Source organism: Prionailurus viverrinus, chromosome C1 (genome assembly GCF_022837055.1).
Source record: "Prionailurus viverrinus isolate Anna chromosome C1, UM_Priviv_1.0, whole genome shotgun sequence".
Classification (NCBI taxonomy): Eukaryota; Metazoa; Chordata; class Mammalia; order Carnivora; family Felidae; genus Prionailurus; species Prionailurus viverrinus.
Genome location: NC_062568.1, coordinates 83,027,277 through 83,044,563, shown reverse-complemented (window position 1 = coordinate 83,044,563; position 17,287 = coordinate 83,027,277). Strand labels below are relative to the sequence as shown.

The following is a 17,287-nucleotide window of genomic DNA, read 5'->3' as shown; positions in this document are numbered from 1 at the left end:
TGCTTCTGTATCTATGAAATCTCCTCTCTCTTTATATTACTTTCCCTTCCTTTTTCCTTTCACTTTTCCTGCCAAAATATTTTTTTGAAATAAATGGTTTTCAGAAATGATGCATGTAATTAGCTTCAGAGAATTAAAGATAATATTACGTTAGATATCTTAGATAATGTTTTGTTTTAGAAATAACAGTAAAAAATCATACCATAATGCAAAGAAACAAATATAGTAAAGCTGGCAGCATTTATCTTACATATTTCCAAAGGATTTTCATATTGTAGGAGAAGACATATGCCACTATATGCAACATAAGGTTATCATATTCATATCTATCTTGTATGTCTAGGACAAATTTTATTTAGTGCTAGGAATGTAGAATGAGATTGGTCTCACTGACTCTTGACTTCAGACGCTGTTCACCTTAACAAATGACCAGGGATATTTCTCTAACCAATTGTTTACCAACCTTGCACATCAAATGATCAAATGGAGAAATCTATCTGCTAAATGCAACATAAAGTTTTTCTTGACTACATGACTGTGTTGAAATATAAATTTCTAAGTTATAAACTTATTTCTAGTGGCCTCTCCTCAAGTGAATTTATCCTAAAATCTATCTATAAATTAGATTAATTATTGTACTTATTGTCCCTTCTTTTAAAATGGAACTCTAACAGAAATATCTCTTTGGATATGAAATATGGGATTTGTATTGTACATGTTCTCTAACACCTGGTACAGCTTTACAAACATTAAGGCACCCATTTTTGTCAGTGGTGGTTAAATAGATTTTTCCTATTCCACAGGTCTAAGAGACATCATAAGAACTAAAAATAAGGAAGTATTATTATTGTTGTTGTATTACTCTGAGTTCTTAAGTATCCAATATATGTTTTGTCTCTCGGTCTATTTCTAGCACTCAAACCCTCCTTACTAAGAATGAGATCAAATTATGATTGTGTAGTGGATATATTAATTTTGCATGTGTTCTCCACCAGATGATACCTATCTATATTAATTATCTTGTATCTCGGTGTGTATGAATAAATCCCAGAGCTATTTAGGTCTTTGTATTTTGCTTCCTAGCTCTTTTGTCTTATAAACTACTATATGTCTCACTGCAATAACAGTGAATTATGTTTGGCAAAGTAGCTGTCTTTATTAAAGATGCGTTTTAATTGGACATTTGAAACAACCAGCTTTAAACCTGTGATTGGCCTTGATTTCTTTCGAGATACACTTACCACAAAAATGTACTCTGTGGGAATTTGGTAAGCTACCTGATAATAGGATAAATCATTTTTAGTTTACAGGAAAAAGCAAATGCTTCATTATTTTGTTGCTATTATTTACTATATCAAAAAGTAAATATAATTTTAGCTAGCTATGTGCATGTGAGTCCAGATATCATTTGGCAAAATGAGTCAAGCGGGAAAACTTCCATTTCTTTGTGATGACACATCAAATATGTCCTTATCTCTAAAAGCATTAAGGATGAAGGAGCAAAGCCTTCCTACTTTGTTTTTCCAAGTAACTTTAGCATGAATAGAAAAATCTAAATTATGATATGTTTACTCTGCAGGAGCCAATGAGAAAGAAATAGCCCTAATGAATGGTTTGACTGTTAATTTACATCTTCTACTGGTAAGTTTCCTTTCCCACCAATGTTTAGTATACACTCATTTGTAGAATCTGACATTTTTCTATCTTTAATTCATGAGCATCTGGTGGTTTACTTATTTAAAAATAAGTTGTGAGGTTATTTTCATTTTTACCAGGAAATGCTGGACTATGATAGAAAGGCTTCTTCATAATCATGGGAGAGTTGACTCTTGCTAAGAGCTTTAAAATGATGAACAGTTCTTATCTCAGAACATAAGGAATAAAAGTCACAGTGGGTTAAAAGCAAAACTGCTTGCAAGCACACAAAACAATGATGTGCAAATGCCAGCAAACACTGAGGTTTTCAGAAAGAGTTTTCCAGTATGCAGGACGTTAGCAGGGTGGGATTATGGACCAGTTATGTTTTTGTATATTAATTTTGGAGGAGTAGCTTAAAAAAGAATTAAAAAATAAAACTAGCTTGGAGAAAAGGGATCTAATACCTTAAATGAGTTACTGTATTTAAAGTGTTTCATACTGCCTAAGTACTTAATAAATATGTATACCTTAAGATGTCAAATATATTCTTGATTTGGAATATGCCTATAGTAACTGCTTGATGCTTTGAAAAATATTTTCATTTTTTTTTTAATTTTTTTTTTCAACGTTTTTTTTTTTTTATTTTTGGGACAGAGAGAGACAGAGCATGAACAGGGGAGGGTCAGAGAGAGAGGGAGACACAGAATCGGAAAAAGGCTCCGAGCCATCAGCCCAGAGCCTGACGCGGGGCTCGAACTCACGGACCGCGAGATCGTGACCTGGCTGAAGTCGGACACTTAACCGACTGCGCCACCCAGGCGCCCCAATATTTTCATTTTTAAGCAAGTTTTTGGAAACATGTCTATGTAACCAAGGTGCACAATGACTATATTAATATTTTATTTTAATGAAATGAAGAAATGATTATGAAATATCCCCAGAGGGACATGTTCATGAATTATGTTAAACATGATGGTAAATAGCATAGTTTTAAGTCAGACGCCCTGGGGTTTGATTCTTAGCTAAGTAACTTAATGTCTGTTTGACCTTGGACAAGATTTTAGTGATTTCTAAATCTTCATTTTCTCCTTTGTGAAAATGAGAACAAGAGTACCTACCTTGCAGGTATACACGAGGGTGTAATGTGATATGTGAAAATTGCTTTAGCACTTGGCCAATGATTAACACTGAGTTAACAGCAGCAATCATTCCATTGCTATTGTTGTTATTGTTATCTTCTAGGAACTGGGGGGGGGGGGGGGGGGGGGAAGAAAGGCCCCTGAACAAATAAGCCACTTCTCCCTGGTGCCTCTAAAATGCCAAATGTCTCATGTCAGGCCTGAGGTACTTTTACTTGGACCTAAAATAAAATCTTATAAAATCATAAAGCAGTGGAAATATTATGTACCAGAAACCAAATCAACAGCCTAAGATAAATCAATATAAATAAGATTTATATAGAACATGATATTTCAGCCTCATGATAGAGAAATCACCATTAAAAGCACTAGGAAGATAATTTATCAATTAAAATTTAAGTAAAGTTTGAGAATTTGTTTTTATCTGATTCACATTGTCTCCCAAATTTGCTTTTCCATTGATAAATGTAATGAACCAATACCTTTATCTTTTTTGTAATTCATTGGAAATAAGGCTAATTGGCAGAGGTACCCTTGATAGACATGCAGACGTGTAATTAAGTAATGCTGGAGATGTGTAATTAAGTAATGTGGTATACAATGAACACAGGTATAAATTGTGCATTAATGCTTTTCTCAATAAATCCATTTCATTGCAGCTATCATTTTTTAAGCCTACACCAAAACGGTATAAGATTCTTTTGGAAGCCAAAGCCTTCCCTTCAGATCATGTAAGGATTCTTCAAATTATATTTATATTCTTTCTACTCTTCCTAGAGGAGCACACCATTTGCCTGTTTTGAATGTTTATTCACTAATCTCTTCTAAGTAATCTTACAATAAAAACATCTGTCAAGTGCTTTTGATTAGGCATTTTTAAAATATAGAATGTAGCTTTTTTTTTCCTCCTGTTCAAGTAAAACATGTGTTAGGGGAGGAAAGGATTGAATAGGAACATTGATTTATTAGTCTTTTTAAAAACATTGAGTGAACTGCTGGTTTAAATCAAGTGCAGTTATAAATGTTTTATTAACTCTTGTTGCTGTTTTATTTTATGAAATCAAATCAATACATACCCCAGTGCTTAACCCTTCAGCTACATAGAATAAGGATATAAACTTTTATTTGTCGATAGCATGCTAGCATAATTATTGCTGCTTTATTATTGAAAAAAAATATTTATTAAAGATTAAAAATTTTTTTTGTTGTTCATTAAATCTTGCTACTTTAAGAAATTTGATTGTTCCAGACAGAGACACAACTAAAAGTGTATTGCGTGTTTCAGATTTAGTGCTAGACAAATTTGATTTCTGTCTTTCTGTTATCACTGCTAACCATTCTAACCCACATCTTGTAATTTTAAGTCATTTAATCATATTAATAGCCATTACTTCACTAAAAAGGATGAAAACCCTAATATTGAGAAAAATTCAGGAACCCTGTAATTTCCTGTTCCCATTCATATCCTGTAGGTTCAGGGAAGGGAAATTTCTGATCTTCTTTCCTTTTATTAGTTACTCTTTTTAGGGTAAAGCCTTTCTTTTTAGGGTAAGCCCTTTTTATACTCTAGTTCAAACACAGCAAGTCCACAGTACTCACTCTGGTTATTTTGTAAGCTCCATTTTTGACTTAAGTTAGGTGACAAAACATCTTCTAAAAATCACTTGGAACACCCTAAAGTCTAGATGAAAAATGTAGTGCTTCAAGGAATGTTCATATTCCTGTGTATAAACTATATTAAGCAGTTCTTCTCTGATGTGTTCTGTTTAGTCACTTTTAACCTTGACCTTAAAGTTAATATAATAGTGTGCTTTTATTGTCATTTTATTATCTCTTTTTGGAGTTATTTTAATGTATTTCTGTGCATTGGACTTGATTTAATAAATCATTCTTCTTTTCCAGTATGCTGTTGAATCACAGCTTCAACTACATGGACTTAACATTGAGAAGAGTATGCGGATTGTAAAGCCAAGAGAGGTATGAGAGAAAGATAAATAAATATTCATTATGTTTCTATTTGGGATTGATTTTTTTTCTTCAGTTTCCTCAAAAGTTTATTATCTTCATTACTTTAATAGAACTTTCAAGAAAATATAAAAGACCTATACTTCTGTTACTGTTAGCTAATTTGGCTTACAATGGAGAATTAACTAAGAGGTGTATTTATTTTCATGTTTCAAGAGATAGTCATGTTACAAGCAAACTATTTTCCTTTGAATACCACTAGAGTCTCTCATATTCTTCAGTGAGATGGAAAGGATGGCAAATTACATATATCATTTTCAGTTTCAAGCGCCATAGCTTATGGATGCCTTTAAAATGATATTGTTGAAATATCTCTTTTTACTCTAAGTATCAGATGTTGTCCTTTGTGCTTGACTCAAAGCAGGTGTAGAGAGGGATATGGTTTAGTGGAAAGGACTTGGGCTTTTCAGCCTGGCTAATACACTCCACAGAAATCCCAGACCCATCAACTTATCGGGCAAGGGACTTTGAGATAGTTACTTTATCTCTCTGCAATACCTTCATATTTAAACAGGTAACAAAGGAAATACCTAATCAGGTTTGACATATGTTTACGATCTAAAATACTGTGTACTTTACATTAATAGAGATGTATGTAAGGCTAAGTTGCACAAACTTTGACATATGAACCTTGTAGCTTGTGTAATTTGGCATCAAGAGATCTACACAGAATAAATTGTAGGTCTCACAAATGATGCTCCCAGGCTATTAAGCCAATGTTGAACAATTATTTCTTTCAATTCAGAATACTTTGAGAAATTAAAATCTACTCCATTTAGTTCTATTTGCCAACATGCAATAAATTAATGGAATGGAAAGTTCTCATACCTGTGACAGCATATCTATTTCATACCTCATATAAAAATTGCTAATTTCTACTAAAAATGAATATAGCCACTAATTTACCAGATGTTTTAATGTTAAGAGAGACAAGTGTTGTGGAACCTCATGAGTTAATCATAATCTTGGGAGCATTCTTTAGCATTACAAGATTAGAGAAATTCAACATCAGAGAGAACCACATTCTGCCATTAAAAAATATATTTCTTATTTGCTTTATACTGAATCCTCAAATATATAGATTGTTAATATATAATACTTCTATTAATCTTCTTTTTGAAATTATGGTGGACAAATATATTAGATTCTTCCCAGAAAAAGGTTTTGGATTACCATGCTATTAATTTTACTTAGAATGTTTCTTATAATTACTGAAATCATTCTTTTTACATATAAAGTATACATCAGTTAACAATTTAGAGATTTCAGCATCGATACCATTTTTATAGATTTCAATTTTGTAAACAAGTTCCAAGCTTCTAGTAGAAATTAAAGTGTGTGCTGTATTTGTGATATATATGTGCCTAACATGGGACATAGTAATGGACAAATAGCAACAGTTACCAAAAATTAAAATAACTGAAGGAAAATTTATGAATACCTTAAGGAGTTTCCCTCAGATATTAATGGAGTTAATTATACTTTGACTTCAAAACTATGTCAGATTTAGCACAGTAGAAAATTCATAAAAACTTTATGAATGATTAAGAATGATTAGGACAAGTAGATACTTTGTATTTATTTAGCTGATTTCTTTTTGCTCAAGTTGTTTGCAAGACCAAATCTAAATTAATTAGCCATTTTCTCTAAGTAAGCAATAATTAGTCTTAGCTGGGGATAAGTAGGGAAAACTAACCTTGATAATATTGACTTTTATTGATATTTCCCTTCATTTTTGGATCTTGATCCTTAGATCAATGTGGAGGAGAGTTTCTCCTTAAAGTAACAGAAAATATTGATTAGGTTATATTCAGATGAAAGATCTATAAGGATTTTTTATCCTGGAAAAAATATTGTGATAGGTTGATAAATGAAATAATAATTTTCAAGAAATTTTCGCCATTTAATGTTTCATGGACTTCTAGTACTTTCTGATACTTTACTGGATGGGAAGGAGGAGAAAACAATTCGTAGGTATGGAGATACTGAAGATTAATTGAAAAACTGAAGAAAAAACTCAAGTGAGTAGGGTTTTGCAAAGACTTTACTTTATAAACATTTTTTTTACTATTTTATTATCATTTCTTGTAACAAAAACCATACCAAAATTCTGCTCTCTTGTCAGATTTTTGAAGACCATTAATCTGAAAAAAAAATTGTCTTTGATTGTTCTTAGGTGGGAAAAGTTCAAGGTGAATTTTATTTTTTTTTATGTTTATTTGTTTTGAGAAAGAGCCTGCATACTCACACATGTAGGAGAGGGGTAGAGAGAGAGAGGGAGAGAGAGAGAGAATTTGACGAATGCTCCACACTCAGTGCAGAGCCTATCATGGGGCTTGATCCCAGGACCATGAGATCATGACCTGAGCCAAAGTCAAGAGTCTGACGCTTAACTGATTGAGCCCCCAGGTGCTCCATCAAAGTGAATTTTAGATTGGAAAATTTGAAGTGATAAATTTATTATTGTGGATTTGGTGTAATTTGTGTCTAACTTGACTTTAGGGGGAAGAAACATTGAGAACAGAGGATATCCTTGAAGTAATTGAGAAGGAAGGAGACTCAATTGCAGTGATCCTGTTCAGTGGGGTACATTTTTACACTGGACAGCTCTTTAATATACCTGCCATCACAAAAGCTGGACAAGCAAAGGTATGCACATCATTTTCTCCTTTCCACATTGCCCAAAAAAATCACTCTACTGAGAAGTATGCTAACTGCACATTGTAGTGAAATCTTTTTGTTTGCACCCATGTAAAATTATTTCAACAGTTAAAAGCAAAACAAAACAACACAGTAAGTCTTACATTAAAAAAAAAAATCTGTAGTCTTTTGCTTGAGGCATCTCTTTTTAAACCTCTTTTTGTCACTTCTATGGCCTCACTTCCTTACTACCTTCTGCTCTCCCAAAGTTTGCCTCTAATCAGTAAGACAGGTGAGGTTTCTGCATGCAGGTGATGTCATTTGTACTGAGTTATGCCATCACCAGGCACCAGACAGAATACTTCAGAAAATAACTGCATATGCCAGGATTGTTCGAAACACAACGCTACTACTTTGTCATGCTATAACTCATTCTAAATATAACTCAGTTCTCACTTAACCCCAGGTGCTCAAAGAAAGGGAGATGCAGAATAAAAATTAACAGTCGATTTTTACACAGTGCACTTTTAAAAAGCCACTTTGTTCTTAAGAATGTTGAGAAATTATTATCCTGCCAATAACGAGAATTTTTCCATACGTATTACTAAATCACACTTAAATTGCTTACTATTTTGAAACTGCATCTTTTTATATAAGTGTTTATCAAAAAGTGTTTTTAGTGTTTGTTTGCCTGAAAAAGGAAATCAGAGGATCAATGTTCAACAGTTACAATTTGTATTTAAAATCCTTACATAACAGTTCTATGTGATTCAGCGATGAAATTATGCATTTAAAAAGGTGACAATCGAATTTTCTTCTGAACATTAACAAGTTATGGGATTAATATATGTGTGAGGTCTAGTTAATATATTCAGTTATTGAAGCTAATGAATAGAACTAATGAAAAGAAATTTAGCACCGTTATCCGCCGTCTCTAGGAATTTCCAACCATGGCTTCCAACTGGTTTGATGGATAACTGTGAAGGTGGTGCATTACGAAAGATATAAAGATAATGTCTTCTTAATTTAGGCTTTAAATGTTAAACACCAAAATAAAGAGAGGTCAATAAAAAATTATATTTTTCAGTGCTATGCGAATAACCAGCAGTCCCTGATCCCCTTAGTGTACATGCATGTCTCATTAACCTTCATTGAAATGAGGCAGGAAGATAGAGAAGAAAGACCACGGGCTTTGGAATCACAGTCTGAGCTTTAAACCTTAACTAGGTCATTTAATTGTTATATGATCTCAGGCAAATCACTTGACTTTTCTGAGCCTCTTTCACAAGTGTTAATTTGGGACAACAGGACCCGCTTCATAAATCCAGTGTTGAGAAGGAAGAATGTAAAGTATCCACTGTATTGCACACATTCCACTGTTTAGTTAGGGAACCCTCGCACCTTCTACTGACCTCAACAAATACAAAGCTATGGAGGGTGGCTCAGATATATATTTTCTTTTATTTCCCATTTAAAAGCAAAATAAATTTGTTTGCTTAGGTGCCACAGGTAATTCTCATTCTTAACTACTTTGGTTGCTAAAACCGTTCTCTTGGTATTTTTCAGGCTTTCTTTTACTTAAAAAGTATAATAAATGCCTGCCACATGAAATTCTCATTGAGCTTTCAGTCAAATGAAGGTAGGAATGAGCAGTTCCATCTAAATGTAACTGCACAGAAGTGACAGAGACTATGCAAGTGAAATGGTGACAGAGTAGACTTCAATTTATCCATTATCAAAATTATTCTAACACTCATTTATACTCTTTCTTGCTAGACAATTTCCCACATTCCCAATGGATGTTGAGAAAAGTTATTTGAAATGTACACTTAGATAGCTCTCTTGGGTGGTCTATGAAGATAAAGCTGAAGACAAAGGCAGAGAGAAAATTAAAGGTGTCAGTCAAAAATGAGTTAGGAAATCCTGGGGAGAAAATGGCATAAAAGAGTCACTGTGAGAAATGGCTAAACAAGATTTAAAAAAGAAGAAAGTTTCCAGAAATGAAGTATGGCAGGAACCAAAATGATCTTGGGATGGAACAATGAAAGTCAACAAGAATAGTTTTTATTTCAAAATCATGTGAAAGGAAAGTGGGGACAGGAATTGCACATATACGAAAATGAGCACACATCATAAATAAGTGGCTTGTTGAGTTATTCTGAACCCTTATAATCATCATCCACTTTAAGAAACTTCTAGAACATTTATGCCACTCAGAATTCTTAGTTGTGCCTTTTTCCAAAGGTACCACCAAAGGTACCACTCCTGACTTGTAGCCATTTATATTAACTTTGTCCATCTATAAACATGTTAATATGTCCTCTTTTGTATCTGTCTTATTTGCTCACTATTATGTTTCTGAAATTCACTCGTGTTGTATGTAACAGTAATTTTGTGGAGATTTTTGGTAGCAGTAGTTTTGTTTTTCTTTTCATTTCAGTATATTGTTATAGTGTATGAAATAGATCACAATATTTTTGTTTTCCATTCCTTTTTTAAAAAAAACTTTTTTTAAATGTTTATTCATTTTTGAAAGACCGAGAGAGACAGAGCACAAACAGGGTTGGGACAGAGAGAGAGGGGGACACAGAATCTGAAGCAGGCTCCAGGCTCCCAACTGTCAGCACAGAGCCCAACACAGGGCTCTAACTCACAAACTGTGAGATCATGACCTGAGCCAAAGTCGGACGCTTAACCAACTGAGCCACCCAGGCGCCCCTGTTTTCCATTCTAATCAAGACAGATATTTGCAGTTTATTTCTACTTGAGGGCTATTGCAATAAATGCTATTCTGAACATTCTCGTATATTTTTTTAGGTAATCATTCACACCGATTTCTGTTAAGTATATATACTTAGAATTGAAAATCTTGGAAATAAGGTATACATATGTTCCATCCTAATCAATAAAACCAACTTTCCAAAGGGTTGTATCAATTTGGTATATATGCCTATCAGTAGGTATGAGAGTGTCTGCTGCTCTATATCCTCACCAATAGCCAATCTGATTAGTTTGTAATGGTAATGCATTGTAGTGTTAATTTGCACTTCCCTGACTATTGATGAGGTTGGGATCTTTCAAATGTGTTTTTGCATGAGTACTGTCTTTTATGAAATACTTGTTCAAGTGTCTTGTCCAATTTTATATTTGGTTATGTCTTTTTTATTTGGTTGTAGGTGGTATAGAAATTGATTTTGAAGCATAGAAAAAATACAAGATTTCTAGTGATCATCTAAAAATTAAAAATAATTAATGAATCAAAAGAACAGTTGATACTATAGTTTTGATTCATGTAACAAATTTCAGATGCTGAGGCTTTTCTTAAATGAGAAGGCCTGAGGTGGTGACAAGTGGGGCAGGCCAAGGAAAATTAAACATAGCATTAGGTTAGAGAATCACATTATAAGGGAAGGTCAGCAAACAAAAATAGATCTTAATTTGAAGATACATTTTTATTTTTTCTTTGAAGCCATCTACTTTATTTCATATTATTGGCCAACCCGGTATTTTGGAGCTCTGCCTTACGTCTCTATTTCTAAATTTTCATATTCTGTTACTTGTTTCTACTAATCATTTCTTCTTTTCTACACCCACTGAATGTAATTGTTCCCCATTGTCCTTTGAATTACTATCCCTAGAGATTTTAACCACTGCCAAGATTCCACTCTCACTGCCAAGTGAAACTACAGGGTACTCCCACACTCAAAAATGGTTATTTATGCTCATCTGTGCCTTAAACCTGGAAATACTACATGCACTTTGAAGTCAGCATCCTCTAGTTTGTATCCCCCTAAAATGTCCCTACTATTTCATGCCACCACCCTTCTGGACCTTTACAAGCAACTCTAACATGCTCCTCTTCTGTGCCTTTTCAACCAATCACTGCTTAATTCCATCCTCTCAGGTTTGGTCTTTTCTTTTTTTTCCAGTTTTTTTTTTTTTTTATGTTTATTTATTTCTGAGACAGAGAGAGACAGAGCCTGAGTGGGGGAGGGGCAGAGAGAGAGGGAGACACAGAATCAGAAGCAGGCTCCAGGCTCTGAGCTGTCAGCACAGAGCCCAACACGGGGCTTGAACTCACACACTGTGAGATCATGACCTGAGCCGAAGTCGGTCGCTCAACCGACAGCCACCCAGATGCCCCTGGTCTTTACTTTAACATTCCTAAATCAATTATGAAGTTTTTAAACTTTAAGAAACAAAATCCCTGTGGGAAATTAGCCAAAAATTAGGAACTTCTTTTTCCCATCATTAAAGATTTGAATTAGAAGCCTTCTGGGATGCAGTAAGCAGTTGAGTAACATCTAAATGGCATCTCCAGGGCTCTCTTGTTTTTCTTCTTAGGCTTCTCACATCACGGTCACAAGACAGTTGTCCCAAATCCAGATATCACAATTCTATTTAAGGCAGAGAGAAGGAAGGAAGGAGAAGTAGCAGTGCAGCTTAATCTATCCCTTTCATCCAAAGTGCAAAATTATTCCCAGAAAAAGCTAGCAGATTTCTGCTTATGATTCATTGCCTTCTGAAGTGGTAGCTTCAAAAGAGCATGAGTAAAGAAATTTTTAACCTTTATGGTCTTATAGTAGAAAGAAGTTAAGGAAAAGGGGTTGGGAAAGAGTTTGAGTTACCAACCCACAGTATTTCCCATTTTCACCCTCATGGGGCACTTTTTAAAAACTTATTTCCTCTTTCCTCTTCCAACCCTTCCTAATTTTTCATTTTTTGCTTCCTTTCTTTTATTTCTTTCTTACTTTATTTTCTACCTCATTTCACAAAGCATTTGAAAATTATTCACAGGAAACTGATTAGGCAACATAATGAAATATAAAGAGAGAGAATAAAGGGAGAATCTCTGGATCATCTGGAGAAATGAATGGACTCCCCATAAATTGTAATTTCTTAATTTGGATTAGGATAAAAAAAAGGTAACAAATAGAGATTATTTTCAATGGAAATTCTTGGTATTTTAGGTAGACTGGGTCTTGATAACAAATAAATAAAGCCATAAATGCTTTCACTGTGATAGATGTCCTTTTATTGTCATGCAGCGGCCAGAAATTCACTTTCTCTCATGAAGTGATCCAGGTTTCCAATGACTCAAGTTTGTGTCTGAAGTGGTAGCTTGAAAAGAGCATGAGTAAAGAAATTTTTAACTTTTATGGTCTTATAGTAGAGACTTGTATACCCTGGAGCCTCCGTCTGGATTCAGCCAAAGGAATGGTATAAAAGGATGTGAATGGAGCATACGAACTTCTTAAAAGCACTAACCATGACAAAATTTATTTCCACTTATATTACATTGGCTAGCACATGGACATTTCTGGGAAATGAGCTATATTTGTACACTCAAGAATAAGAGCTATTAGTTTTGCCATACCTGGAACTCAGGTGTTTTGTCTTGCTGAAGGAGTAGGATACTTATTCTGAGGTGCAGGATAGCATTTGCATTAATAAAAAGTTTAGATAGTGGAGACAGAGTCAGACCTTGTCTTGCGTTTATGTCTCTCCCTTAGTTTATCATAGTTTGGCTGTCTTAATGAACTTACCAATGTCACTTCACTTCTCCATTAATAACTGGGGAAGGTAAGAGTGCCTGTTTCCCAAGAGAATTAAACAAGTTACTATTCTCACAGCACTTAGTATTTAGTGCTTAGTAAGTACTCAAGTAAATGTTAGCAATTACCAATATATGAGAAAAGTCATATTGGAATATCCAATCTACCAGAAAAAGAAATAATGGATCCTTAGACAGAAAGTGAAATATTCAGAATTTTAAACTAAAGACTCTCACTGGACACTTCCATACTGGAATACAAAACAGTAATCTAAACAACATGGCTAAAACTCAAGAGATTAGATTGAAATTTTATAAGGTTAGATAATGGAATAATAGAAATTGTAATAATCGTATCCCTAAAAAAACTCAATGCTAACTGGTTATACTCCACCTTCTCTCTTCCATGCCATATAAAATGGCCTACAACATACTGGAACTCATGGTGCTGGGCAGACAGTGGGTGCCAATAAATATTTGTTCAATCAGTGAATGATTGATCCCCTTATTTATCACATTTTTACACTATATTTCACTATACTTCTATGCATTCTAGCATGTTAGTTTTCTTTTAGCCTACTGAAAATTGAAATGCAAATGATGGCTAAAAAAATCTAAATCTTGCAAACCTGCACTTTAATTTATTAGCTTCTACCTTGTCCTGTGTCACTTTCCACTGAGGATGAGTACAAACATCTCTTAGACCTAATCATAAGCTGCTTAAATTATTAATAAATAATAATCACTAGTAGAGCCCAAACAATTTGAATAAAAAGGAATTAATTTTGGATCCAGAATAATGTAAGACAAAAGCCGGAATATAAGTGAAAACACCATTCCTAAAAAGAAAGACATAGTCTAGCTTTAACATCACTTAGTAAAATCTGAAACATCTAAACAACACTCACATATAAATGATCACCTTATCAAACTATCCATTTATCTTTAAGGAAGGGCTAAATTCTTTTTTTTTTTAACGTTTATTTATTTTTGAGACAGAGAGAGACAGAGCATGAACGGGGGAGGGCCAGAGAGAGAGGGAGACACAGAATCTGAAACAGGCTCCAGGCTCTGAGCGGTCAGCACAGAGCCGGACGCAGGGCTTGAACTCACGGACCGCGAGATCATGACCTGAGCCGAAGTTGGCCGACTGAGCCACCCAGGCGCCCCAGGAAGGGCTAAATTCTTATTAAAAACAATTTTCAGGAGACAAATGATTGACCAAGCCTCAAAATCTGCAGAAAGCTTGGCTGAGATGCTTCTATTATTAGAGATTGGGCATCAACTCTGTAAAGGACAATTATGATAGAATAATATCAACAATACTTGCATGGGATTTGAGCAATGGATCAGCGAGGAAAAATTAGTACCAAATATGTTTGTATATATAACTATAATATAAATTGGCATGTTGTATGAATTTTTATGCATAAAAATTAACCTTTTCCAAAATGGTTTAATATTAGAATGTTAAATATTAATTAATCTTTACTAGAAATGGTAATGAATACAACTATTCTATTAAAGTCACTGTGAGCTCACCTAATATGATCTTCTCATTAGTGCATAAGGAGAATCATGTCTCTATACTCTCTACAGTAGAATGACATGCATTTGGTTCTTGTATTCATTCTTTTTATCAGTAAATATTTAAGTAGTAACTTATAGTAATGGAGGTCCAAATAGAAACACCTAATTTATCCTGGAGTGTCAAAGTGATGACCTTCTGGGACAAGATGAGACCCGAGCCAATTCTAGAATTATGGATAGGAATTAACCAGGTAAAATCCCCTCCAGGTACCTAGCTTTGTGTCAGGGCCATTCCAGACAACTAAACAAAAAAAAACAAAAAAAAAAAAAAAAAAAAAAAGAAAGAAAAAAAATTGATTAGATTGCCAGAAAGCAAATACTTTAGTATAATTTGATTGTACAAAAGATTGGACAGTTAGAAAGGGTATGATAAGAAAGGAATCTATAAGACAGACAAAGGTAAAGAAGGGCTTACTGAGCTTTATTATACATCTTGAGCTTCTCCCTGAAGACCCACAGAGAGCCACTGAAAGCTTCTAGACAGTAAAGAAACTAGAATTTGTTTTAATTTTAAAAAGAAATTTCCTGCCTACAGGAATCGGTAGGAATGCGATAAGCATGGACAGGAGTTAAGAGGCAATTGCAGTTGCTTTATACAAGAATTTGAAAAATCTCTATCATGATACAGTTCAACACGGGGGTACCAGATACCAGACTTATTTCATGCTACATGAAATATTTTTCAGATCTCTCATAGAAATCATTTTTATTTAACTTTATTCTCTCAGTCATGTTAAAAACAGGTTTTATATAAATATCAGAAATCAAGCGTCTGTACTGAGCTCCTGCTGTTTCACCCAGATTTGGTTCTATTCACAGAATCCAAGGATAAAAGAAAGACGATAGTGTAGATATACACATAGAAATAGAGAAAAGGGGAAAAAGGCCAGAGATGAGATGAAATGTCCCATTAACTAAACACCCATTACTTTGGGAATAATGAAGGATTATTCTACTCAGAAATACATAGTAAACTGTATCTGTAGTCTTAAATTCATCCAGGTTGGATCCTGCAAACAATAAGTCAAAATATATTGATGAAGATCAGGACCCAAGAATCTAAAAATTTTGAGTTCTTTCTAAGAAGTTTTCATCAGAGGTTTTAAGTTTTTCATTAGATGGATCGTGTGAGAAAGACAGATTAATTCTCAAAAAAAAAGGGGGGGAGTATTTTGGATTCAAGACATTATTTTAGAATTACAGATCTGGGAAAAAGCAAGCCTCCTCATTGCCAATCAGGATTGTTGCCTCTGTGGTCACTTCCATCAAAGCCATGGTAGATAACTATTTCTCTGGATCTAGCTTTATTCAAACATTTTGCCCCCTCCCCCCCCCAACTCCAAATGAGACACTACACGTAGGGTTTTGTTTTTTCTTTTTTGTAGATGATATGCATTTTATAAAATACTTCAGTTGTCTAAAACCTAGGCTATTTTCTCCAATATCCCATTGTTCACACCACTTGATTAATCAAAGGAAGAGTAATGTAAGTCTTTGTTAAACTGGAAAATGGAAGTGTTTCAACATGAAATATATACACTAGTTCTAATTTATTCACTGACCACTGTAAGAATGGAAGGGCAATTTTGTGCCTCACAACAAGGAAAGTGCAATTTCAAAATACCTTTAAGCAGAAAAAGAAAAAAAAGTCCTCAACAAAATATGAGAGATTTCCCTTAATGTCCTCTTCACTGTTCCCTCCTTTAATCACTTAAATTATTTATGCAAACAAGATTAAAAATATCTAGCCTCAGGGCCCCTGGGTGGCTCAGTCGGTTGAGCATCGGACTTCAGCTCAGGTCATGATCTCGCAGTTTGTGGGTTTGAACCCTGATTCTGGCCCTGTGCTGGCAGCTTAGAGCCTGGAGCCTGCTTTGGATTATGTGTCTCCCTCTTTCTCTGCCCCACTCCTGCTCACACTCTGTCTCTGTCTCTCTCAAGAGTAAATAAACATTAAAAAAAAAAAAAAAGAATATCAAACCTCAGTTGAGTGAAGACAAAATGTTCATTTTCTTAGTAAATAATCTATCTTAAGTAAGGTGGTGAACAAAGAATATTACTATCATATCGTCCGTAAAAATAAGCTTCAAGGGAAGAAATTAAGGATGATATCTTCAAGAATTATCCTATGGACTCCTCTGAAATATTATCAAGTTCAGTATATAAGTAAATTTACATATATAAGTAAATCTAGTTGAGAATTTTGCCATGTAAATTGACATAGCAATCACTGGAAAATACCTTATGAAAAATTGTATTTTCATTTCACATCTAAATGGGGCTCTAATATGGGTATTATTACCTTGTGATGGATAAATTAAAGAGTTGCTTCAAATCCACTTTGTAACAGGATGGGTAGATAAAGCGAAAAGTAAATGTTAAAAGTCACCATGCCTTTGAAAAGACAACTGCCCGTGTTTGGGAATACTGTATTAGATCCATGTGTCTGATAGATCTATATATCTATTAGATGCCCTGCCTCATGTTTGTCCCACATGATGACCACCACACTTCTGCCATTTGTGGAATAAAATCCAAATCACTTGAGCCTTTTATGATTTTGCATATACCTAAATTATCAATATCACATTTGCCTCTGTTCTCCTTCATGTAACTTTTTTCAGCTAAACCAAATGTTTCATAGGTTTCTTGCCCAGTGTCATACTTTCTGTTTCCATGCCTTTATTCTTAGCTTTTCCTC

General features: G+C 34.2%; 1 protein-coding gene across 1 annotated transcript in view; it reads left to right on the top strand.

Annotated features, from left to right (window-relative positions):
- KYNU (kynureninase) overlaps positions 1–17,287 on the top strand; it is a 111,709-nt gene that overhangs the window by 37,323 nt on the left and 57,099 nt on the right. The window contains exons 5-8 of the mRNA XM_047868803.1: positions 1,580–1,641; positions 3,437–3,508; positions 4,680–4,754; positions 7,305–7,451. Of these exons, the coding sequence (XP_047724759.1) occupies positions 1,580–1,641; positions 3,437–3,508; positions 4,680–4,754; positions 7,305–7,451 (356 nt within the window). The remainder of the gene's footprint in view (positions 1–1,579; positions 1,642–3,436; positions 3,509–4,679; positions 4,755–7,304; positions 7,452–17,287) is intronic.